The sequence below is a fragment of the Mus musculus genome, chromosome 6 (genome assembly GCF_000001635.26).
Source record: "Mus musculus strain C57BL/6J chromosome 6, GRCm38.p6 C57BL/6J".
NCBI classification, from domain to species: Eukaryota; Metazoa; Chordata; class Mammalia; order Rodentia; family Muridae; genus Mus; species Mus musculus.
Window position 1 is genome coordinate 56426603 of NC_000072.6, and position 25686 is coordinate 56452288.

The 25686-nt window shown below is 40.5% G+C and overlaps 1 protein-coding gene across 6 annotated transcripts in view; it reads right to left on the reverse strand.

Moving 5' to 3' along the window:
• Pde1c (phosphodiesterase 1C) overlaps positions 1–25686 on the reverse strand; it is a 582713-nt gene that overhangs the window by 356805 nt on the left and 200222 nt on the right. For all 6 annotated transcript variants that reach the window (XR_003956167.1, XR_003956169.1, XR_003956168.1 and 3 more), the window contains one exon: positions 15384–15555. Coding sequence is in view for 3 of the 6 variants with exons in the window: in XM_006505730.4 (XP_006505793.1) it covers positions 15384–15555 (172 nt within the window). In the remaining 3 variants the exon portion in view is untranslated. The remainder of the gene's footprint in view (positions 1–15383; positions 15556–25686) is intronic.

The window sequence follows — 25686 nt, forward strand, 5'->3', positions numbered from 1 at the left end:
TCCCTCTCTCTCTCTCTCTCCCTCTCCCCCTCCCTCTCTCTCTCTCTCCCTCTCCCTCTCCCTGACCCTCTCCCTCTCCCTCTCTCTCTCTCCCTCTCTCTGTCTCCCTTTGCAAAGCCAAACTTAACCAATTAGTAGCAAAAGCTTCAATTAATGGAGATGAGGCACTACACTATTTTTTCATCTTTTAGTGAAGTGATCGTAACCACTCTCTATTGTGCCCCCATATTTCACACTGTGACCAGAAGAGTCTCTGCATTGCAGAGAAAGGTCTCTGGCCAGCAGGGTGTGCACAGAAGGTCCACAAGTAGAAGATAAGAGCTCACCATTGGTGGCAATACACCTTGACTCCCTAACTCTACATTCCCCATAGCTGAATCTGCATCCCTAAGCTAATATCCTGGGGATACTGGACAGTAAGGTGCTCAGGCCAAAGGCGCCCTGTCACCACTGATTGCTACAGTGACACTGGGCTCTCAGAAATGATGAAGAAAACAAGGCAAGATTTATCCTGGCACCCAGCATTAGAGGGGGTTGTAAGAAAGAAGGTAGGAAGCAGGATCCACAAATGAAGATCTGGACCATATCAAAAAAAAAAAAAAAAAAAAGAAAGAAAAAGAAAAAGAAAAAACAACTGCCAGAGAGGCAATGTGATCCAATGGCTAAGCATGGTTCTAGAGCCAAAACTAACTGGCTCTGAATCAATAAGTATCATGATCCTAGAGGAAAGAGTGTCTTTGTGCTTCACCTACTAGAAGAAGTTATAAAGATTAAAAAGCTTGTTATAACATATAAATATGCAACAAGTAGGAAAATACTTAACCCTCAATCCAAGTCAAGTCAGCTGGTACTACTGTCCTACGCAATGTATAGGTCATGGGTTAAGATGAAAAGGATTGGAGGGAGATACAAAGGATAGGTCAATGGTACTGGGATTTGCCCATTGTTGAGGAATACCTAAATATAGATGTCTAGTCATAATAAAGCTAATTTTCTCATACAACATAGATTCCAGATGCACATCTGCATCCTCCAAGAAAATGAAGTAGGATGATTGGTGCTAAATCACATGGCCTATGAATTACACAGCACCTGCCAAAGCTGCACATGGTACCCATACTTCACCCAAGCCACATGTGGTACCCACACTCACTCAAGTCACATGTGGTACCCACATTCTCTCAAGCCACCTTGCCACCCTCTTCTTGATCTCTCTTTATATTAAGTACATATACTTTTTTTAAAAAGCCTCCAAGAAGACTAAATAAACAAATAGTGAGAAAAGAAAAACCCAAAGTTTATACTGATACTAAAATGAAGACAAGAAGCCAAATGTCCTTTGGTAAATAGAGAGGGAAAAGACAAAAAGGTAGAAATTGACATTGATTCCAACAGATCTCATCAGTTTGTGCTAGAACCCTTGTGTACTTTTATTGAGAAAAAGTGTTAGAACATCAAAGTGCTCTTCAAAGATAATTTAGTTATGAATGAGAGGTTATGAACAAGTGGTGAAGATACCTTAATCAAGCAGTTGAAGTTGAAGTCATTATCATGAGTAACAGGGAAAACAACTACTGCCCCCCCCCACCCCTATGCACTAGGCTAACAAACAAACAGCATCATAGACACAGCATTCCTGATGAGAAGGATGATCATAAGCAGGCAAACCCAACCGGAGGAATATTCCATACAAGGGGCACTATGGGCAAGAAACACATAGATAGGTTGTCTCAAAATATCAGTTTCATGGTGCTAGAGCACTTGATCTTTGACAAGGGAGCTAAAATCATCCAGTGGAAAAAAGACAGCATTTTCAAAAAATGGTGCTGGCACAACTGGCAGTTATCATGTAGAAGAATGCAAATTGATCCATTCTTATCTCCTTGTACAAAGCTCAAGTCTAAGTGGATCAAAGACCTCCACATAAAACCAGAGACACTGAAATTCATACAGGAGAAAGTGAGGAAAAGCCTCAAAGATATGGGCATAGGGGAAAAATTCCTAAACAGAACAGCAATGGCTTGTGCTGTAAGATCAAGAACTGACAAATGGGACCTCATAAAATTGCAAAGCTTCTTTCTGTAAGGCAAAAGACACTGTCAATAAGACAAAAAGGCCACCAACAGGTTGGGAAATGATTTTTACCAATCCTAAATCTGATAGGGGATTAATGTCCAATATATACAAAGAGCTCAAGAAGCTGGACTCCAGAAATTCAAATGACCCCATTAAAAAACGGGTACAGAGCTAAACAAAGAATTCTCAACTGAGGAATACCTAATGGCTGAGAAGCACCTGAAAAAAAAAATGTTCAACATCCTTACTCATCAGGGAAATGCAAATCAAAATAACCTTGAAATTCCACCTCACACCAGTCAGAATGGCTAAGGTAAAAAATTCAGGTGACAGCAGATGCTGGCGAGGATGTGGAGAAAGAGGAACACTCCTCCATTGCTGGTGGGATTGCAAGCTTGTACAACCACTCTGGAAGTCAGTCTGGAGATTCCTCAGAAAATTGGACATAGTACTACCGGAGGATCCAGCAATACCTCTCCTGGGCATATACCCAGAAGAAGTCCCAACTGGTAATAAGAACACATGCTCCAGTATGTTCATAGCAGCCTTATTTATAATAGCCAGAAGCTGGAAAGAACCCAGATGTCCCTCAACAGAAAAATGGATACAAAAAATGTGGTACATTTACACAATGGAGTACTTCTCAGCTATTAAAAACAATGAATTTATGAAATTCTTGGACAAATGGATGTATCTGGAGGATATGATCCTTAGTGAGGTAAACCAGTCACAAAAGAAGTCATTAGATATGCACTCACTGATAAATGGATATTAGCCCAGAAACATAGAACACCCAAGATACAATTTACAAAACACAAGAAAATCAAGAAGAGTGAAGACCAACGGGTAGATACTTCATTCCTCCTTAGAATAGGGAACAAAATACGCATGAAAGGAGTTACAGAGACAAAGTTTGGAGCTAAGATGAAAGGATGGACTATCCAGAGACTACCCCACCCGGAGATCCGTCTCATAATCAGCCACCAAACCCAGACACTATTGCATATGCCAGCAATATTTTGCTGAAGGGACCCTGGTATAGCTGTCTCATATGAGGCTACGCCAGTGCCTGGCAAATACAGAAGTGGATGCTCACAGTCATCTATAAGATGGAACACAGGGCCCCCAATGGAGAAGCTAGAGAAAATACCCAAGGAACTAAAGGGGTCTGAACAGGTGGAACAACAATATGAACTAACCAGTACCCCCAGAGCTCATGTCTTTAGCTGCATATGTAGCAGAAGATGGCCTAGTCAGCCATCACTGAGAAGAGAGGCCCCTTGGTATTGCAAACTTTATATACCCAAGTACAGGGGAATGCCAGGGCCAGGAAGTGGGAGTGGGTGAGTAGGGAAGCAGGGCGGTTGGAGGAGGGTATAGGGAACTTTCGGGATAGCATTTGAAATGTATATAAAGAAAATGTCTAATAAAAAGAAAAAGAAAAAAAGAAAGAATACTTTCTGCTCTTTTCAGAGGACCTGAATTCAGTTACCAGCACTGCATCAAGTGGCTCACAACCATCTATACTCAGCTGCACCTACACACATACAGACATACACATACAGATTATTACAATAAATAAATTATTATGTCAGTATCATGAGAGACAAAGAAAAGATGAACATCTGTTTACAGGATTGAAGGTTTCTAAAGAGACAATTAAGGTGATGGACACATCTGGAAGGAAACCTAGATCAATGAAAAGCAGGACTGATTTAAAAGATATCACTGGGGCATCTGGTGAAATACACATGGACTGTACATGAGGATCTAAAATTATATCAATAGTGAGTTTCCTGATTGTACAAGTTTTCTCTAAGATATTAGGTTTTGTGTTGTTGTTGTTGTTGTTGCTTTTGTTTTTTTGTTTTTGTTTTTGTTTTTGAAGAGATAAAGTTAAAACTGAAAGATCATACTCTCTACAACCTAGGGTCATATGGTTCAGGAGCCAGAGGAAGATGGACAAAGATGATGGATCTAAGACAAACACCAGATGACAAAAGGCGGTTCCAAGAGAAACATAGACCACAGTTATTTCATCAGTCTTGCAGTGTTCATAGAATTTTGAATATTGCTAAAACATTTTTTGAAAAACAAATACAGAAGTATTTATTATACACAGGTTAACCCAGGGTTAAATTTTATCACTAGATGACACACTGCCCTGGGAGATTCAACAACACATAGAATACAACCCAGACTGGGGCACAGACAATGCGAACTCCTATCAATCTTCTTGGCTGCCTACCATCACTAGAGGATGAGATCATATTACAGAATGCCCATCATACCTTGACTGTAAGCTATAGAGAAAAGAAACTGGGATGGAGCTGGAAATCCCTTCCAAGCTGGCAGGCAGTAAAGGACCAGAGGATGCTGAGTGGACTGCTTAAGGAGAAAAGACACTATCAGTCTTGTCCATTCCAGCAGTGAACTCTATGAATGAGAAATTCAATCTTCCAGGCAAGATATCTGCACAATAGTGGCTTGATTGTGGTAGGGGTAACCAACTCTTCTCTTACTGGACCTGATAGCTACTCTATAGGAAAAGTGGGATGACCCATACTTGGTGATGTTAGCCAGACCACAAGCTGAAGTCTGGGGAGGTTATTGACCCAAGCAGAGAGCTTATTACTGATGCTGAACAAAATTAGCAAAGCTGCAAACTGCCCTACAAATATCTATGTTTATGCCCTTAGAAAAAAGCTGCTGCTCCAGTGTTAGTCGGAGAAGCCTTGACTAACGACCTTCTGGTGGTGAATGAAGCAATTCACAGCCACACGGTGCAAAAAACAAGTAGTGCCTGTGGGCCTAGCCCTGCACAGCACATGCATAGAACCCTCTCTAAGTCTCGGAGAACATCGCAGAAGGGGGGCCAGGAACTATGTCTTGATGTGTACTCACTGCTCAGCCCAGAAGGCCCTGACAAATAAATGGTGACAGAGGCAGTCAGGTCACTCTCAGGAGATAGTCATAAACATGGGAGGGGAGCAAACAAGATGGTAGGGGTGGGGTTGAGAGCAGTCAGTCTGTGTTGCAGACATGTGCAAAAGTTTTTTAAAAAAACAAATTCGATTTTTTAAAAAGAAGAGCAAATCATTATATAAACACATAATTAAACAATTATAATATATTCAGTACCCTACACATACTTTTCTTATTCAAAACCTGAGCTGTTTCCATTAAATGAGAACAAAGAACTAATCTATACCTACAGTCTTGGTTCTCCAGGCCAAGGTGGCTGTCTGAGTCACAACTTCTTCTTTGTTCCTTTGGAAAGTACACAGCTCATTCCTTACAGATGTTTATGTATGTCTGCCTTCAAGTACTTAATCCTTCCTACCTGAACTTAGGTTATGAGCCTGTCTAAATGGACATGTGCATCTGCAGCTCTGCCACAAGCCGCAGAGCTCCAACCTAGTATTCCTGAAGCCTGTAGACTATTCGGCCTTCCAAATCTACTTTTTGCCACATGTAACAGTAATCAATAATCAGGAAACCATGGCAGGCTATGTGTGATGGGGAGGTCTAGTCAATGACTATTAATGACCACTGCATTTAAAAGAAATTCAAGCTATGAACTCTGCTCCAATCTATGGAGGGGTACCACTGGTTTCTACCTAAATTCATCTCTGCATCTCCTCTGGGTACCATGAAACCTACAGGTGACCAGATCCTGTATCATCTTATATCTCCATTGCTGCCTGAGAAACCTTTATTTTGAGGCTATGTGTATAGGATAATTTAATTCCTAAGTCTATAGCCTGGGAAGAATTACACAGTCTCTTTTCTGCCTCCCCAATGATCTCAAAGAACAACAAAGATGTTTACCCGTGGAATAAAACTGGAATTCCTTTGCTGTGCCAGTCCCTCAAAACTTAATCCTGAAACCCTGACCAGGAATGGCTAGGGAATGAATGAACGGACTGTTGACACTAAAGAAACAACAAACACATGGACACACAAAAGCCAGAGTCAGGTGGGCTATGTCTACTCTGCTGGAGATACACCACTTAATGCAACACACTGGAAACTCTGCATGTTACTATATACAGGGCTGTGGACAGGGTTAGCTGGTCTTGGTAGGAAGTATCTATAGGTAAACAGAATCACACTATAAATATCTGGGAGGAGGAAGCTACCATTGCTAGTTTGGGGGTGTTTTGTTTTTGTTTTTGTTTTTGTTTTTTTAATACACAGCTCACTTGTTCTCACTCAGAACTTCAAGGAAGGCTTCGGCATTCCCCTGAGCCTAACTCAGGAAGACTTTTCCATTCCCATGTGGCTGAGGAAATGGGGGCCTTGACATGGCTTGACATAACAATATACATTCAAGCTTTCCCTCACTCAGGCTTCCTCTGTTCTCTCCACTCTTCCCCAGTAACACAAGACCCTGCCACCCTTGCTTACTTTAACTTCTCTCTGCCTGTCCCTAGACTTTTTCAGTCTCCCTTTTCTATACCTTAGACACAAGTCCAACAGCTCCTTTAACCTACACCATTTTCCTGACTCTCCCAAGCTATTTGTCTTGCTCTACCCTTTATGACAATCCAGAGTGGACTCATTCATGGATCAACTAAGGGCAATTCACAGACGAGTTCACAGATCCACATGAGGTGGGAGAGTAGGGTACACACTGACACTGGTCCAATTCACTGCCTGTATCTCCTGTACCAAGACAGGATACCACTGTGGAGGAGGGGAAAATCACAATTGGTGTAGAAAGGCACCAAGAGGGAATCCTGCTTTTTTCTTCTAGTTAGTCAAACTGCTTCCCATAATGCTGTGGGAACTAGCACTTCTATTACATAAGACATTTGGTCACATTACTACAAGGTTAACAACCTGATTAGGTCTTCTGATACATAGGACAGACTTCAATCGCCAGTCAAGTGATGGCCACATTTTCATTTCACAGGACACAGATGTAAAGGGGTTTATTTTCTTCATTAAGAAACGTTAATTTCAGCACGCATATACATACAAAAAATACAGAAAGCTATTACCACTAACATATGGTATTTTTGAGATTTTTCCAGGGGCAGGGTCCCAAATCATCAAACCAATCTGTTTGTTTACCCATCCACCCACCATTATGACTTAGCCCCAGGCCTGGTGCTGAAAAAAGAAAGACAGTAAATAACACAGAAAAAGTGGGAAACGAGACTCAGCTTCTTTCTGAGGTGCTGTAGAGACACTGGCAACCTGACTGAAAAATAAAGTGACAGTTGTGGTCTTCTTTCTTCCCTTCTCTGGAGAGATACCTACTACTAGTCTGGAGGCCCCACACCAACGGAATTGCAGCCGCTGATAAGTGACCAAAAAGAGCAAAGTTTAGCTTTCTTTCATTGTCTCTTAGGCTTGGTGTAATTTGAACAGGTCCCAGAATTGCCTGACATCATCAGCCAAACCTGAGACATCACCTAGGCTCCTGAATGGGGAGAGTCAGATAGTACTGCTACCATAGGAACAGCTGTAGCCAGGGCTGAAGACTGGACTGTTTGGTCAAGAACCACAGGAGAATCACTACCAGTTGAGTCCAAACATTTGAGCATTTTACTTCAAGAACCTAAAGTTAACCAAATGTGATGGTGCATACCTATAATTCCAGCATATCCAGAAAGCTGAAGCAAGACATCAGAAAATTAAGGGCAGCATAGTGAGTCCCAAGACAGACTTAGCAATCTTAGCAAGAGCTCATCTCAAAGTACAGGGTGGGAAAAATGGGGTAGGAGACCTAAATCATGGGGGAGGGGGGCCACTATCCAAATGTGAAGCTCACAGAAGCTTCAAATGCACCCCCCTCCTTTCCCAGTAAAGTAAATTCTAGAGGAAGTTCTGGCCAATTAAAAAGAAACCTTGAAAGCAACATTTTCTTCACACTCTAGGGTGCTAACAAAGCTGTAATCTTGTTACACAGGTCTCCCTCACACTGTGATATCAATCTATAAAGTATAATTTCTGTAAAGTAGCTCTCATCCCCTACTAACAAGCAAGAATAAATGTTCTATCCTTTGATAAATGACATCAAACATGTTTAGCAAGAAAGGAATCTGGGTGTGAGCCTTGGCAAGCTGAGTTCTAACAAGCACCTCTGTGCTGGAGGCTTCTGCAGTCCACAGGATACTTCCAACAGCATTTGTACCACTGTTCTCTCTCTTGACCAGGAAATCCCCTGATGTCAAGGAGCCAATGAAATTATATTCCCAGAGCCTGAAACCATACAGTTCTGATATTAGGAAAGAAAGATAAACTCAAAAAGAGAAGGGTACCCCATAAGCTAGCTCTGTTTCTGCAGCTCAAAGATAATGTGTCCTGGTTTGAATAAGAACACACACTCTAGGTAAGAGAGGGTCAGAGACAGGTTCCTTGGCTATAATCAAGGCATGCACGTATATGTATGCATGCCTTGGGTAATAGCAATACTCATTCTTTCAGTATTAATTTAAATTTTCCTCTGTGTTATGTTGTTGTTGCTGTTGTTGTTGTTTTAATCCAATGCTTCTAAAGTCTACTGTAAGCAATAAAAGTATAAGAAATTGAGAAAAGTTTCAGTCTCGTAATAATACTATATCCAATGAGAAGCAACACCACCTCATATGAAAAATAAAAGTAAATATACAGCCTGGCCTAGGATTCCTAGGACCATGGCCTTGGAGCTGTGTCTAAGGCACAAGCTGTAAGTGACAGAGTGGCCCAGGAGAGGACTCCAGAATGGCTGAATACTTTATAAAGTCAGAATTAAACACACAAGAAATATATCAGGGAAGACAATGTGAAAGGAGCTGAAGAATATGGGTGAAACCAGGAAGGGGATTTGACTCCCAGCAAAGGATGGACAGAGATGACTTAGCTGTACTAAAGGGACCTCCCCAAGCCCACTCAGGAGGCCTTAAAGACAAACCCTCATCATAAAGGTTAGCATCCACAGATAGATTCAGCATGTCTGCTATGCCAGTACCCTTGGAACAATAGCCTTACCCATCACCAGGCCAGTTGTCCCCCACAGAATAACAAGGTCATGGTCTAAGCATGTTCTTGTAGTAAAAGATTTGACAGCAAAATATGACAATAGATGGGCACAATAGACAAGCTCTTTCTTTCCAAAACTCCCAATGCAAAGACCAAGAAGAATGCCAGGGCAAGTGATTGCTATATGCATATTTTACCAACTTTAATGAGGAAAAACTGGCATCTCTAAAGATGTTCTTAGAGAAAGAGACGTTAATAATGCCTTCCCAGAAAACCAACATCACTATAAATACTTCTCGATTTAAAATTTAAAATTGTGTGTGCACAGATGTGTGTGTGCACATAAGCACATATTTAAATGTGTGTGTGTGTGTGTGTGTGTGTGTGTGTGTGTGTGTGCACATACAGGTTACAGAAGCTGAAAGGTGGCTCTTAAGGGAGGAGAGGGCAGTGTAATACATTAACTGGAAGCAGAAGGAGGAAGTAATTGGTGGAAGAAAAGGAACCAGCTAAAAGAGGGATGACAGAAGAGGGAGAACAAAATGAGATTAAAGAAATGATACACATGCAAAGAAGTCATAATGAAACTCATCACTTTGACCCAAGAAAATGTTATAGATGAATAAAAATGTTTTAAAATCCTCAAATCCTTCCTTTACATTCCCTCTTGGTAAACTTGAGGATTATCAAAGACCATAGAGAAACACAGAAATTCCCTGAAGGCAACACTAAATTGGGAAAGTAAATGTTCATATAGGTAGCCACACATGATGATAAATCTGCGCAGCCAGACTTCCCTCTAACTAACTGGGCACACTAACCCATGACTCATTGGGGGTGGGGCTGGAACCCCTAGGGATTCAGCCACATGCCACGCCCACCATCAACTACACTGAATACTTCCTAAAAGTAATCAAGTCAGAAATTGAGTTCTTGGCAGGGGTCCCTGGTAGAAAAATGACTGCCAGATGCCAAAATGAGGGGTTCAATAATTTAATATGGAATGGAAAACAGAGCCATCCAATGGCATCTAACAAGACCTTACACTTCTCTCAGACTGAAGGGTTGGCTCCATGGGGCTCTGCTCTTGAGAACATATGCCTAATTTCCTATGTATAGAATCTAGGAAATAAATGCCAGAACCCAAATACAGACACTCTAAGTGAGAGAAGGTTATCAAGCCTGTGGTGACTTTGGGGAGTATTGTCTTCCTCTTCCAAAAGCAAAGCTATCCAAACCTGAGGACTCCACCCACCCTAGGAGACACAGAGTTCAAGGTAAGCAACTGAGATGACTGATACACAGGGTAGCTTCAGGGCTGCTCACAATGTTGGGTCAATGCCATGTCTTACTCATATAGCACCTACAGGGCTCAGATCCTCAGGACCCAGGAACAGAAGAATAAGCTTTGGTATAAAGGGTCAATTTAACCTTAAACTGTGTTTGGAATTCTTGGAAAAGAAAGAATTGGAGGTTGTGAGCCTGTTTAACCCATTTAATCCTAATAGTAATCTCTGAAGCTTGTGTTTCTGTTCAGAAAATGAGGAAACAGGGTAAACGGGCTCCACATAGGTTAAGAACTACATATTACAAATTCATGCTTGTGATATTTGAGGCCTGGATGTGTTAAATGACTTGACTTAATCATTTTCAAAGTTATGGATTAAAATCTATTTTATCTCTTGTTTCCCAAATATGTCTTCATATAAAATTGAAGGAAAGGGTAAAGAAAACAAAGGACAGAAAATAGAGGCTTTAAGACATGAAACAAACCCCAGTGGTAAGTACATTGGAACTAAAATACAATACAGATACACCAAACACTGAACCTATCTAGCTAGGCACCCAGCATTGTCCATTCTGAGATGATGAAGACCCCAGACCTTAGGATAAGAGCTACTCCATGACCCTTTCCAGAGACAGCTGGGGCTTGGATTTGAACAAGAAGGAACATTGCTACCCTTCAAGCCCTGGAACTTTCTTCATAAGACTACACTGAACTCTCTGCCCCAAGACATTGAGTATCTGTCCTTCAGCATCCAGCAGGGAAGGAGAAGATGAGGGTACTTAGGCCTAAGATGGATTTGCACACCTCCGCTAGCCATGTGTAGCCCAGAGGGAGGAAGGGTGGTCCATTCATTTTCCAAATTCTGAATGTCAAAGTCTCACTTTCAGTGTCACATTCTGCTATTAGTGCTAACTAACATGAATCATGTTAACCTTTAGTGGTAGTTTCCAAGCTGTTTGCAGGACGAGTTTGAGGTAGAAGATCGGGGAGCTTACCGTGAATCTAAATTGGATGCTTTCAATTTATTTCAATCTCACCTTGTTATTTAAGGTGAGATTCCAACTGGACCTGACATAGAATCCTAGCTTTCCCCTGTCTACTACCATTAGTAACAGCCAACACCGAAGTAAGAATTCCTATTAGTCTGCATTTGAATTCAGCCCAAATCATAGGCTCCATCTCCTGAGACAGTTTCTTCTTCTCTGACATAGTACCATTGTTATACTTTTATTGCTATGATAAAACACCATCATGAAGGCAACTCAGAAATGACAGTGTTTAATTTGACTTATGATTTCAGAGGGTTGGAGTCCATGATGGTGGAGTGAAGGAAGAGCTGAGAGCTCACATATTGATCCTCAACTATGAGAGAATAGTATAAGTCTTTTAAAGGCTCAAAATCCACCCCTCAGTGACATACGTCCTCCATCTAGGCCACATCTTCTAACTGTTCCCAAACAGTTCAACCAAATACGAAGCAAGTATTCAAGTAAATGAGCCCATTGGGTCCACTCTCCTTCAAACTACCAGAAACAGGCCCCATCTTTTGGGTTGGTTGTAAGCTTAAAGTAGAACATCCCCTCACTAGTGAGAACGCACTCCACACACTTAAGAAAAATAGTGAAAAGCTCTTCAATAATATCATCATTTGGCTCTGGTTAAGGTCCAAAGGGGAGCTGACTTTAAAGATCTCATATATGTGTGTGTGTGTGTGTGTGTGTGTGTGTGTGTGTGTGTGTGTGTGTATACCTTAGGCTTATGATTCCATATATGCAAGTCTGGCCACTTAGGCTTATAATTTACACATCAAGATATTGCCATAATTGTTGTTTAAGTATGCCAGTGTCATTCTTTTTCACATAGTAATTATCCAGGGTCATCTTGCCTACTTGGCAGAATTATGCTTTTCTCTTTCCTCCTTTTCCTTCCTTCCTTCCTTCCTTCCTTCCTTCCTTCCTTCCTTCCTTCCTTCCTTCCTTCCTTCCTTCCTTCTGCTTCTGCTTTTCTTTTTCTTTTATTTTTGTTTTTTTGTTTGTTTGTTTTTTTGAGACTGGGTTTCTCTGTGTAATAACCATGGCTGACCTGAACTCACTTTGTAAAGCAGACTGGCCTCAAACTCGGAAGGATTGGCCTTCCTCTGCATCCTGAGTGCAGGGATTAAAGGTATGCACCACCACACCACAACTATGCTTTTCTTAAGAAGAGCACCAGGAGCTTTATGACAGGCCAGAATTTGATGATGGTTGCCACCCTGCATTGTTCCGGTGAGTTGCCCATCACAGGTGTGTTCTCTGATAGAGAAATGATTCTAATGGCTGGTTCTAAGTCATGTGTACCTCCCATAGAGAAATGGGTCTAATGGCTGGTTCTAAGTCATGTGTGCCTCCTACTGTTAGGAGAATGGAACAATAGCTGGTCAATCCTGATGAAAATTTGTACCCCAGCAACCTAAATATTCCTTATCTCTAACATGCTTGGCTAGCAGACTCATTATTTTTGTTGTATTTATTGCTCCCTTAGCTAAAGTTTACTTGGTATGACTTAATGTCTTTAGGCAAGTCTATTAGTAAATCGTCTATAACATCAATTCTATATTTTAAGTTTCCTCTACATCAGAGCCATGCCTGACAGTATGAGGATATTTGTTATTGTAACAATGAGCCTGGGACAAACCAAAACATACAAACTTGTGAAGCTTTTCTGAAAAGATCCATACTATTCATAGATGAGAGCTGATACTCAAACTGTCAGCAACATGGAACATCCATGAGGAGTCAAAGAGCACGGAGGTCTTCTTGAGGACTTGGTACATATTGCCATTGTAGTTTGGATCTTGTTTGATAATAAGGGTTGGCAACCATATTTCATGGCTGTAGATTCCAAAAAGGAGAAAAAGAAGCTAACAATCAAAGCTATCACTTATTCTGAAGCATTCAGTAATGACACTAAAGATTTCTTGGAAGGATAGGTCCTGACAGTTCCTGGGCGTCATGAATTTCTTCTCAGCAAACAAGACGCCACAGGACCTCAGGTGAAAACTCCCACTGTGCCTGTTTCCCTGAAGTTCAAAATTATGTGAATATATGGTAGATTTTCTCCTAAGACATAGATATTGTGAGTCAACAAGTCTCAGGTTTCCAGGGTACATACACTCCAGCAAGCATTATTTAAATTTCATCTATAATTTCTTCCTTTCTTTGAAATTCAAAATGCATTTTAAAAAAAGCTAGCATTATCAACAGGGTAACCTGATTAATTACTAATTGATAAATAAACAGTATTTTTGGTATGCTTGACAATTTGTATGCTTAAAAGAAAAACCTCACAACGGATCCTGATATTCACAAGTAACAGCTGTACAAGTTGTTTCTTCAGCATTGCCGCAGCAATCAACCATCTTTGTAAGGAAGAGTGCATAATAGCATTCAGAACACCAAAAAAAAAAAAAAAAAGATTGGCTGATGACAATGAATTTCTAACCTCAACTGATACAAAGGTGGAATGACTGTGCCTCCTCTTCCATTGCTACTATGTTAAGTTATACAAAGTACCAAAAATAAGTTCCCACCTTAATAATTTATCACTTAATCTCTTTCATAAATGAAGATGTTGGCCCGGGCTACAACCAGAAAATCAGGTTTAAAAAGAAAAAAGAGGCCTTCAATCATTATACACTTTCTTTTTAAAGGCTCAGGGAACTATAAGAAGAATGGGTAATGGTAATGATGATGAACACACAAATCAGATGGTCTTGTGAGAGTAACCCTTCAGATGGCAATGATAAAAGACAATGAGCCTCTTTTCAGATGGAGGAACTAGTTATGGATACACTGTAGATGAGGAGTCAGGCTCCAGGGCAAGATTTCAGGAACTAGGAAAGCCATTCAACATCCTTGCTTTACTGCTGTCATTTGCAGAAAAATGCAGGTTTACAAAGAGAGCTTATCTTTATTTCAAAAATCTCAGGATGCAATAACTAACCCCTTTATGGAAATAAGAAAATTGTTTGCCTACAGTTCTTGCTTCCCCAATGTAGCCATCACGTTACATAAAGAAATCCAAACAAAACTCCTATTCACACTTCTGTTCAGACTCATCTATAATTCAGTCTACATAAGAACCTGCACACAATGAAATGGCTCTAACTAAGCCATTACACACATTACGTCTATGCAAAAGATAGCTCATTTAAAAAACATTTCATGGAGTCTAAGAGTTGCCTAGAGTGGAGTTTATATGTTCCACTTGCTATTTGGAGAATAGAACAGTTTATGGTGACCAGAAAAGTAGGACTAGTAAAGTTACTGTAGCAGAAAGGAAGGGAGGAAAGGAAATTGGAAGAATTATGAAATCTCAACTTCTGATACAATAATACTGGATGTTGCAAGGCCCACTCATAAAAAAAAAAAACATAAATCCCATTTTCATAACACATTCACACCCAGATTAACTTTTATTATAATGGATAAGAAGATAATAGATAGAGTTGTAATGAAAATGGAGAATACAGTTAAAAGAAAATTAACAAGTCCTTTCCAGGGAGATGCCAGACTAAGGGACCAGGAACAGAGCAGCGAGCCATCTGGAGAATGACACAAGATTGCATTTCATTTACCTGAGTGATAGAGTGTACGTCTCTACCAAGCAGAAACCTCCCCCAAGCAAGACACAACAAAGGCACAGGGCTGAATGAATCACAACACATGCTTTATCTCTGTGCATTTATCCAAATGCATTATTATCCTTTGAAGCAAAAGCATCATTAACCCAATTCAAGCTGCTGACGTCACCGAGTCCTAAACCTCAGCACTGAAATGCCAATAGCCATTAACTACCAACAGAAATAAACCATAGACTTAATATTCACTACATCTGTGAAAGTTACATGGGAGTCCAGTTAGTATTAATTCCAAAAATTCTTCATCATTGCTAATTCATACAGTATAGAGAAACAGCCATTTGCTGCCCCCTGAGTAGGGAGCCAAATGGACTGAGACAGCTCTCAAAACCACTAAGAAGGAACAAACTGGATTATCATCCACCAAACCTGAAAGATGTCTTCACCAAAGCTTCTGGGCTATCCAGCTGTGGCAACTCATCTGCCAGAATTTCTTCTGGGGGTCGCGTGTCCTGGACAATTGTTGGCCGTGGTTTCTCCTTAATATTCCCAGTGAGCCCATCAATGAGGGAGTTCCACAGGCAGTTCTGTGACTTAGACCCTAAGGATAAAAGAGAAATGGGCAAATGAGTCACAGCTGTGCCCTTCATCCCCACCCAGGATATGCAAGGCAGAGCAGGAAGTTTAGACATCTCTCAGCAACACCTACATCACAGGGCTCCATGAGTAGATACTCAGCAGGCAATTTGTGGATAAATAAGGGATCTTTTTATTTGTATGCAGAAGACAGACTAGCTGTAGATATACAGAATTACAGTTGAACATCACAGGCATCCTGTTTCAGTGCAGAGGGATCAGCTCCATGTGTTGGGTAATAGCACCTGTATCCATGAAGATGTCTATTCAGGGATTTCCAGACACAAATCTCCCCTATGAGTTGAACTGGCCAGAGACCAGGTTTTAACATGCCATTCTAAAAGGATACCCATCCAAAGAGTGTCCACTCCCCCTCCTTAGAAGTGGGAACAAAACACCCATGGAAGGAGTTACAGAAACAAAGTATGGAGCTGAGATGAAAGGATGGACCATGTAGAGACTGCCATATCCAGGGATCCACCCCATAATCAGCTTCCAAATGCTGACACCATTGCATACACTAGCAAGATTTTACTGAAAGGACCCAGATGTAGCTGTCTCTTGTGAGACTATGCCGGGGCCTAGCAAACACAGAAGTGGATGCTCACAGTCAGCTAATGGATGGATCACAGGGCTCCCAATGGAGGAGCTAGAGAAAGTACCCAAGGAGCTAAAGGGATCTTCAACCCTATAGGTGGAACAACATTATGAACTAACCAGTACCCCTGAGCTCTTGACTCTAACTGCATATGTATCAAAAGATGGCCTAGTCGGCCATCACTGGAAAGAGAGGCCCATTGGACACGCAGACTTTGTGTGCCCCGGTACAGGGGAACGCCAGGGCCAAAGGGGGGGAGTGGGTGGGTAGGGGAGTGGGGGTGGGTGGGTAAGGGGGACTTTTGGTATAGCATTGGAAATGTAAATGAGCTAAATACCTAATAAAAAATGGAAAAAAAAAAAAAAGAAAGAATGTTATGACATAATGTTTCATGATACAGTACCTGTTACAAAAGCAAAATATTGACAAAGGATCCTTATCACATAAGTGTTCATAGATAATTTATTAAGGTGAAGTCTTGGGTAAGAAAAAGACTGCCACAACTGTGTAGAAGGCAAATGAGAAAGGGCTGTGTATGTGAGAGGTATGGACATCATATTATTAGCAATGTCATACTTGAATTGACCACATTTGTGTTTTGTTTTTTAGCTAAGACATTCGAAATAAAAAGTATTTGTAATACAAAAAAAAAAAAAAAAAAAAAAAACAAAGAGTGTCCACTCTAGGAATTACAAGTCACTATCAAGCTGTCCATTTCTTCTGCAATATTAAGATTTGGGAAAGGCTATTTTGCAATATTTATTTATTGACACTCCAGTTTAAAAACACATCAGATATGTCAGCTAAGTGTGAAAGGTGAACATCAGGTGGAAATGATGTTATAAGTGTAGAGTTGAATTAGACAAATGTGGTGGATTGAATATGCTTGTCCCAAGGAGTGGCCCTATTAAAACAACCACACCAAAAGATGCCAATATCAACATGATAATGTGTAATAATATGATAAAAATATCTCTTACATTCAAAGGAACTAAAAGTTTTTGCTGGACCTCACAGCCAGAATTAATAATACACCTCGAGGTCATTTAAGACTTAAGACTGGCTTGCTATATACTCAAACTGTTGTTTAATGTGTTCTTGAGGGAAAAATATAACAACCAACCTTACTTGCCTTGGATTTCTCATGTCATCAATTTTTCCAATCTAAACTAACGCATGGCTGGGATCTTAAGTTTGGTACTCTTGTATACCCCACATCAGAGAGTGATACATATATGCCTGTACATCATGATAATCATTTGCTGAAAACAGAAAATAAAATGAAAGCGGCCTTATATCATTAATATCCATCATAAATATTGGTTGTAACATATGAATATTGCTTGATAAACAATGATAATAGTGTTTATTATCTGGGTCTGCTTGGGTCAGTTTGAATCAGTGACTTAATCTCTTATAAAATTTTGTAAACTATTCCTTGTTCTTTCTCTGGTATGATTCTTTCTGTGCTGTTCAATTAAAGAGAAAGCAAAGCCTTTTGTTACAGACACACCCATAGGCACACTCATGTGCACAAAGACAGAGCCAGGAACAGATAGATCCACAAGACAGCATTCAGCAGGCATAGATTCAGACTTATACAACAGACAGGCAACAACAGAAGAAGGGGGGAAGACAGGGGGAGACACCAAATCTGGGTTCGCTTTTGGATAAATTACACCGAGTAGAAGTGCTTAATAATTTCTTTTCAATAATGCAACACTGACACATTGTAAGTGATTCTAAGTTTATTATTAATGCATTCAAACCAAAGTACTGAAAGAACACGGCCTTGGTGGGATGTGACAAAGTGTTCCCTTACCTCCTCTTCTTTTTTCTTTTCCTTTTATTGGATATTTTCTTTATTTACATTTCAAATGTTATCCCCTTTCCAGGTCGCCCCTCTGGAGCCCCCTACCCTATACCCCTCCCCCTGCCTCTATGAGGGTACTCCCCCCACCCACTCCTACCTTCTCACCTTGGCATTCCCCTACACTGGGCATCAAACCTCTTCTAGCTCTTCCATAACAACATAGATCCCTGCCTATTAAGCATGGTTGTATCTTCTGGAAACTCTGTACTTTGACATCTGCCCACTTGTATATGCTCAACACAGCCAACTTCATCACTTTACTTTGCCTCCTGGCCCTGATCATCCACTAGCACCCAGGGTCACCCAACTTCCTCTTTATTGGGCTTTCATGCTCCTGATCTCTATTGACTGCCCTAATAACCCTAACCATAATCACCCAGGAAATAGGTCACATAGAATTAAATCTAAGCTACCCTTCACAGACACCATTCCCCAATCCTGTGCCTTGTTCCCTGACCTCACTTATTCCTCCCACAGAGACTCAAATCATGGCTCCTACTCACAGTAACTCCTCCTTCTGCATCTGTCCCATGATCCATTGCTTCTTCATATGGCCACAATAGGATCAATGAGTATAAAAACAATTATCTATAAAATGTCAGTTCTCTCCTAATCCATTGACTTCATCATTCTAAAGAAATAAATTAAAACAGTTGAAACACAGCTAGTCATGGAGTAATGGTTTTTATATTTGCACGAAGACACTGTGAGGTAGGCCTGCCTTGCTTCCATAGAATCGCATTCATCTGTTAACACTCTACCCACAGAGAAGGAAAACCACTCTAATTCAACAAAGCCTATTGATGGAACATGAGTAATGTACAGGGAGGAGTCTGAGACAACACTAGCTATGGCCACGCTGCAACAGGAAGGTAGAGAATAGGTGTGTGTGCACATAGAGACACTTAGCTTCTTGAAGACCTTAAGCAGCCCCTTGCATCCCACCATGGAATTAATGTTGGCTTGCTATGCCTGAAGGGTGGCTCTGTTATGAAGAGCAGAAGAATGTCATACATATAAGGGAAAGTACCTTCCTGAACCTTTATCAAGGACAAACACGACAGTGAAAAGTTCTATTACTAACCATCACCATCCATGATGATCCCCTTGGAGTGTCCATTCAAACTACTCCTACATCAGTCAAGAGCACATTAGGAACAGGAAACAGACTCATAAGTCCCTGAAATACAGGACAATTTTGAAGCCCTAACCATATAGCTTAATATGATCTGGTTTTATTAATGAAGTCTGGTTCTATGTTAATTATATGTTAATGAAGTTCTGGTTCCAGGAGAAAGAACAAGAATAGCAGCTGCTACGTAAAGGTCTTACAATCAACTTCCTGGACATTTTCCTCCATTCCTTCATTTTCTCGTTCAATAAACATGCATTAAATTTCATCAGTGACCCAGGTCCCATTCCAGACCCCACTATAGAGAGATGAATGAGGAGTTAGGGAAGTATTGAAAATCTTCAGTGGATCCAAGTTATAGCTCCTACCAGTCTTCTGTTAAATTTACTAGTTTGTCTTTGTAGCTCTGACCATTAACAATACATAGCAATACACCATAGCTAGGGAGCAACAAGGTATTGTAGGAAACCAAAGAAGGTTCACCTACTCAGCTTTGGGGACCTGGAAGAGCAACAAGGAAACGTGACACAGGACATGAATCTCAGGCCAGAGCAGTACTGCAGCTAATAGGAAAGGGCACTGCAGCAGTTCAAAGACACAACAGAGCCACCCACTGAGGCTGGAGCAGAGACAGAGGATTGCTGTCTAGAGGAAAATCCAAAGGCCTCTTAGGGCCTTGAATAAAATGGTCAAAACCATAGTAGTCTATCTTCTCTTCAGGGAGCAGACTGCTACACTGTAGGGCAGGATTAGAGGAAGGTCCTCATGAAGGCATGGGGCATTAAAGTGAGGCATGTTATTTTTAAGCAAAATAGCAAAGCTTTATATATACAGATGACTAATCTTAAGAATAAACTAATAAAATACAAGTTCATTTGCAGGCATCAGGGACTTCATAATATCTATCATTTTGTCGAATGGGTCCCCAGGGGATATGCAAATGGTATCTTCAAAAACCCGCACCAGCAAATATGGTCACAATGACAGGCTTAAGGGCAGAGACAGTAAGTCATTAAATAGGACTCACTTAACTTTCATTACCAATTCCCAGCTCATCTGCCTTCCTCCCTTAAAGGAGAAAAAAAAAATACATGAAAAAAAAAACATGAAATTCCCCAGCTTTCCTTGCTGCTATAGCTAGCTTTGTATTGCAATTCTGCTCCAATTAATTATAATTGGAAATGCCTGAGGCTATCCCTAGCACACTTTCATCCCTTTAAACTTCACCTTTCCCTCCTTTCTCCTCTTCATTCCGTCTTCCTGCTGAAAGGTGACAATAGTATTTGAGCTGCCGCAGCCATCTTGTTAGCATGGGGTGATAAGCATCAGGACAAAAACCTCCATCTTGCAAAGGTAGTTTGGGAAAAAAACCTCAAGTGGAAGCGACAGGAAGAGGTGGATGATTAAGTTCGGGTGATAAAGAAACACTATGAAGGAAGAGCGCTAGTCTTTGAAATGAATAGCTTTGTGGAGAGCCTGTGCCGCTCACCCAACCCAGGTTATCACCACTTTCATTATCTTGAACTTATTTTATACCCTGAAATTAAAGAAAACAGATGGGTAACATGATTTTTGCCTACAGAAAAAAAAAAAAAAAAAAAAAAAAAACCCTTATCAAATGAAATACAACTAATTACTTTCTTGCAGAAACTGACAAGTCTTGACAGTTTTATGACTATTAAGCAAATTCATTTCTGCTCTCCTGCTGGTCTTAATTATCTGTCTGCCTTAGGATTTGCTGTGCTGGATACCTACCCTGCCCCTGCGTCACTATGACAGGATGCCTGATATAAAGGACATAAGGTAGAAAAGATTTATTTTGGCTCATGGTTTTTGTAGCATTCATCCATCACAGCAAAGAAGGCATAAAAAAAGAACTTACATCATGGCAACAGGAAGAAGAGAGAATGAAATATAGGAAGAAACCAGGACAAAATATAGCTCCCAGTTACATAGCCCTAGTGACCAATTCCTCCAACAAGGGACCACCTTCCTTCTTAAGCCCCATAATGTCACCAAATTGTCTATCAGGAGATACTTTAAGTTCCTATGATGTAATTGTTTCTGGAAGCACCCCACAGTCACACCCAGAGTGTATTTGACTCGTGTACCAGACATCCATCAACCTGATCAAGTTGACAATTAAGATGAAGCATTGTGTGTTCCAAATAATTGAAATATTTTCCTGGTTTCTTTAACAACTAAATCAACTCACCAACACATTTGTGTGCTCTTAAAGATATTAGCCTTTAGCAACTCCAAAGGAGCCATGGCTAACATTTGCTGCCCTCACTTGAGGAATTCTGTTGTAATTAGGCTACTACCACCTACCGGCCACTTGAACTACCTGCAATGTATTCATATTCTAAGCATCTGTGCCACTGAACAATATTCCCAATGGAAATAACTCTATTTGATGAAAAGGATATATTTAATTCGGGGTGATATACATAAAGTTTATATTTTATTCTCTCTCCAGTAAGAAACAAGAAGAAATTTTAAAAGGAGCAAAACCTATGTAAATAATATAGTGGATGAAATAGTAATAGAGAAATTAGGGTAGATATGAAAGGATTATTTTACGTTGATAAATATTTTATATTGTTGAACTGTGTAAGTTAATATTAAAATAAATAAAATCTAAAATTGTATGCAGACATAAACATATGAATCTAAATATATATATATATATATATGTGAATCTATCTATCTATCTATCTATATAAAATGATAGCTGTAACTGATCTTAAGAGTGAGCCAATATCTTCTGATAATTACAGAACAATGCATGCCTAGAGAAATTTTAAAGTCCTTGTGGCAGTGGAACTTAAACCCAGGATTCTATACCTGCTAGTCAAGAAGCCTACTACCAAGTCATTCTACCTGCTCTAAGAGATCAATTCTAAGGATACATACAAACATACACTAGAACGAATTTTTAGACTTGGTGGGAGCCATGAGACCGTAATCCTAAATTTTATGTAGGCTGTAGAAAATTAACATGTGGAATTAAATTTAAATTAATTCATTTAAATTTAATTAAAATTAAAATGCTGGAAATGAAAGCTTTTATTTCAGAAGGAAAAGTCACACAGGAAAAAAATGGTCAAGGAAGAGAAGAGGCATGTGGCTCTCTCAGTATGAACACATGGTCACATTCAGGAGACATTGAGAACATGTTTGATGACCAGTTTGATTAGTAAAAAGATAACTATTATTCAGAAAGGAAAGAAAACACAAAAATAAAATGTGAGCAAAATTAGTTTCAATTTTTAAAGTAAAACATGTATCATATCACAAGCAACATAGTGAAGAATCACAGGAAATACAGTAAGAGGAGGACCAAGCATGGCCAAGTACATCCAGGAGTTCCCATCAGTGTCAACAGGTTTCTGCTTTTCAAAAACAGCATTTGAACCTTTGCCCTGTATTCATGTACTAGACATGTCTCTTCCAGACAATTCAATAATATTCCTGAGTTACCCTATCTTAGTCTCCTGCCTCACTTGCCACCTAACCCTGAGAAGTCCTATCTGAAGTTTACTTTTCAAATAAAAGCCAAGACATTTGGACACTCCCCATCTTAGTCTCCCATAGTCAGGGTGATTGTCATCTAGACGTACACAAAGGTCAGATACTGAAGCATCTCTGATACTCCAGAACCCATTTCAGACAGGCCAATCTAAGCCTCACCTGTTCCTTCCCAGGAAAGCTACAATGAGGCTCTTGGCCACACAGGCTTGCATCTTCCTCTGTCAATGACCAATCCAAGCACTTCCCATGTGGCCCCAGAGTATGACGCATCTTCCTCTCTTCTCGTGGGATCTGTGTGCCTAACTATGTTTTCAAGGTCACTCCTCTGATGACCTCTTAAGTAAAACAATGATATAATTAAATGTATCAAAAATAGGTCAAGTAGGGCTAGATTCTAGAAAGATCGTCAGAGGAGTTGTTAATTTTCTGACTTAACCCTCAGAAATGGTTTCTGAGGGCTTTCCATGCATGGGCACCGGATAGTTCCTCTGTGGGTCAAGAATCCCTAGAGGAAAGCTGGAAGAAAAGTACCAGCGGAGGTTCCCAACAGGCCCCGCTAGAAGCAAACCCACGCCCAGTACATAGAGTATCCACAGTATAGTCTCCCGGGGGCACTGGCTGGAAAGTCTTCTCTGACGAAATGAAAACTAAAACTTCCCCCACTCCAATTTATTTTAGGCTGATTTGAAAGCATGAAATGCCTCTGACTAAATAGAGACAAAAATACAGAAACAAAAATCACATGAGTCTCTTCCAATAATATCAAAAGCCCCGTGAGGGAGATCACAGGTAAACTAAGCCTTCAGGATACCAAAAATAGTGTGGCTCAGGTGCAGGAGGCAAGCAGCTCCACTGAGCCCACTCCATCTCATCTGCTCCTCCTGCTCCCAAACCCAGCTGTGTGCTCCTCCGCCTTCTTCCCTATTTGGTACCTACCCATTTTCCTACACTCTCCTCTGTGTCCCTGACGTACCTCCTTCCTCTTACTTTCTTGTCGAGTATTCCATAACCCTTCCAGATGGTCTGTAAATCCACTTGACTCATAAGCTCTGTTAGCAGTTATCTGTAGCCATAAGCACAGTAGGAGAAGGAGCAGTCAGGTTCCAATGTGTCACTGTCCAGTACTCACGATGAGCTGAGAAGTGCTATGATATCTGATGGGAATTGCCTTAGTGACCATCGGACCTGCTTCCTCAACACTTGAACACTAGCGTATTTTGTCTCCAAAGATTGAAACTCTTGGGTCATAGAGTGAGGGGAAAGAAACCTAAGTGTTTTAACCCAATATTTTCACTTCCTTCATCCTCTGAGATACAACACAGTGTTTACACTGTCACATAAGAGAAAACACAGATGTACAACGTAGACCAAGAAGAACGGTCCATGCTTCAGAAGGTCTTTTATAAGGAGGATAAGATTCACTGGGGACATCTCAGGCCTCAAGGAAGCAGTCTGTAGCTTTTAGGGAAGGGGGCTCAGCTACAGGGAGCAGGAACCATGCAGGGTAAGTTTAATGGACTGAGAAAAGACAAGGGCACAAGCAAATGAGAAGAATGTAAACTAGGGGTAGCCACAGATCACTTTATAGTGTGCCTAACAGAGGCATCCAAATATACTGCCTGCAGAGGAGCCCTGGGTAATATTGTAATTCTGTTTCATTCTGATAAAAGCAACGTATCAGCTTGGGTCTGAGTAAACAATGTATACAATCTGTTGTTACACACTGAGAGTTTGGTCTTGCAAAAACACAAAGAAGGGAGGAAATGTAATTCTCCAGAAAGAAAAGGGAAAGTGCCTTTGTATCCATCCTCCTCTTGGGATGAAGTTCCTCTGTGGGACAGACTTTACTCACTAAAACTGAAGGGATGGCGCAGAAAGCAGGAAAAAGAGCAAACTGAAAGAGCTAAGACTACCAAATCCTACAGCTCTCTCTAAAAGCCTGTAACACCTGTAATATCCCCCCAGACAATCCCCTTTTGAGCTTTGTTTTTAAGATCAGTTTAAGGAACTTTACAAAGAAAGGTGCTTCATACAAAAAGCACACATACTAAAATCTAGGGTCCACATATGTGAGAAATGTGTAGATTTTGTCTTTGAGTCTCAATCACTTTTGTCCCTAGTTTAATCCATCCTTTGAAAATGTGAAGATTTCATTTTTCTTTCCATTGGCATAAACTCTCAGTGTGTATAGGTATCACAGGAAACATTTCTCTAACGATAGACATCTAAAGTGGTTCTGTTTTTCAACTATTGTGAATCCTGAAGCAATCAACAGGGAAGTATAAATATCTCTGTAGGGGCACAGGTGCTGTAAAAGAGGAAATTGAGGAAACAAGTGAAGAGACTTCGGGGGAGGGGAAAAGTAAGGAAGGATGTAAACACAGTACTCACACATGAAATTCTTTAAAAAGTAAAAATTAAAAAGACAGGACTCTGTGCCAGGCTGTAGTCCTTTAGGTACATAACCAGGCATGGTCATATACAGGGCTACTTTTCATTTTTTATGTAACATCTATATTGATTTCTATAAGGGCTGCAAAAGCTCACTTTCCTTACAGTATATATGGCTCCTCTTTTCCTGCATTCTTGCCAGCATCTTCTGTCATTTGTTTCGCAGTTCTAACGGAGGTGATGTGGGATCTCAAAGCCGTTTGACTGCATCTCCCTAATGGCTAGGGATGTTGAGCACTTTTCTAGGTATTTGTTGGCCAGTTGTATATTCTCTTTTGAAAACTGTCTATCCTGATCAGTATTCCATTTACTCACTGGGAGCTTTTTTTTTTTCCTGGTATTTTTTTTCTAATTTTTTTATTGGTTATTTTATTTATTTACATTTCAAATGTTATCTCCCTTCCCAGTTTACCCTCCACAAACCCCCTATCCCATCCCCCTCCTCCTGCTTCTATGAGGGTGCTCCCACTTCTGCCTTGCTGCCCTAGCATTCCCCTACAGTGGGGCA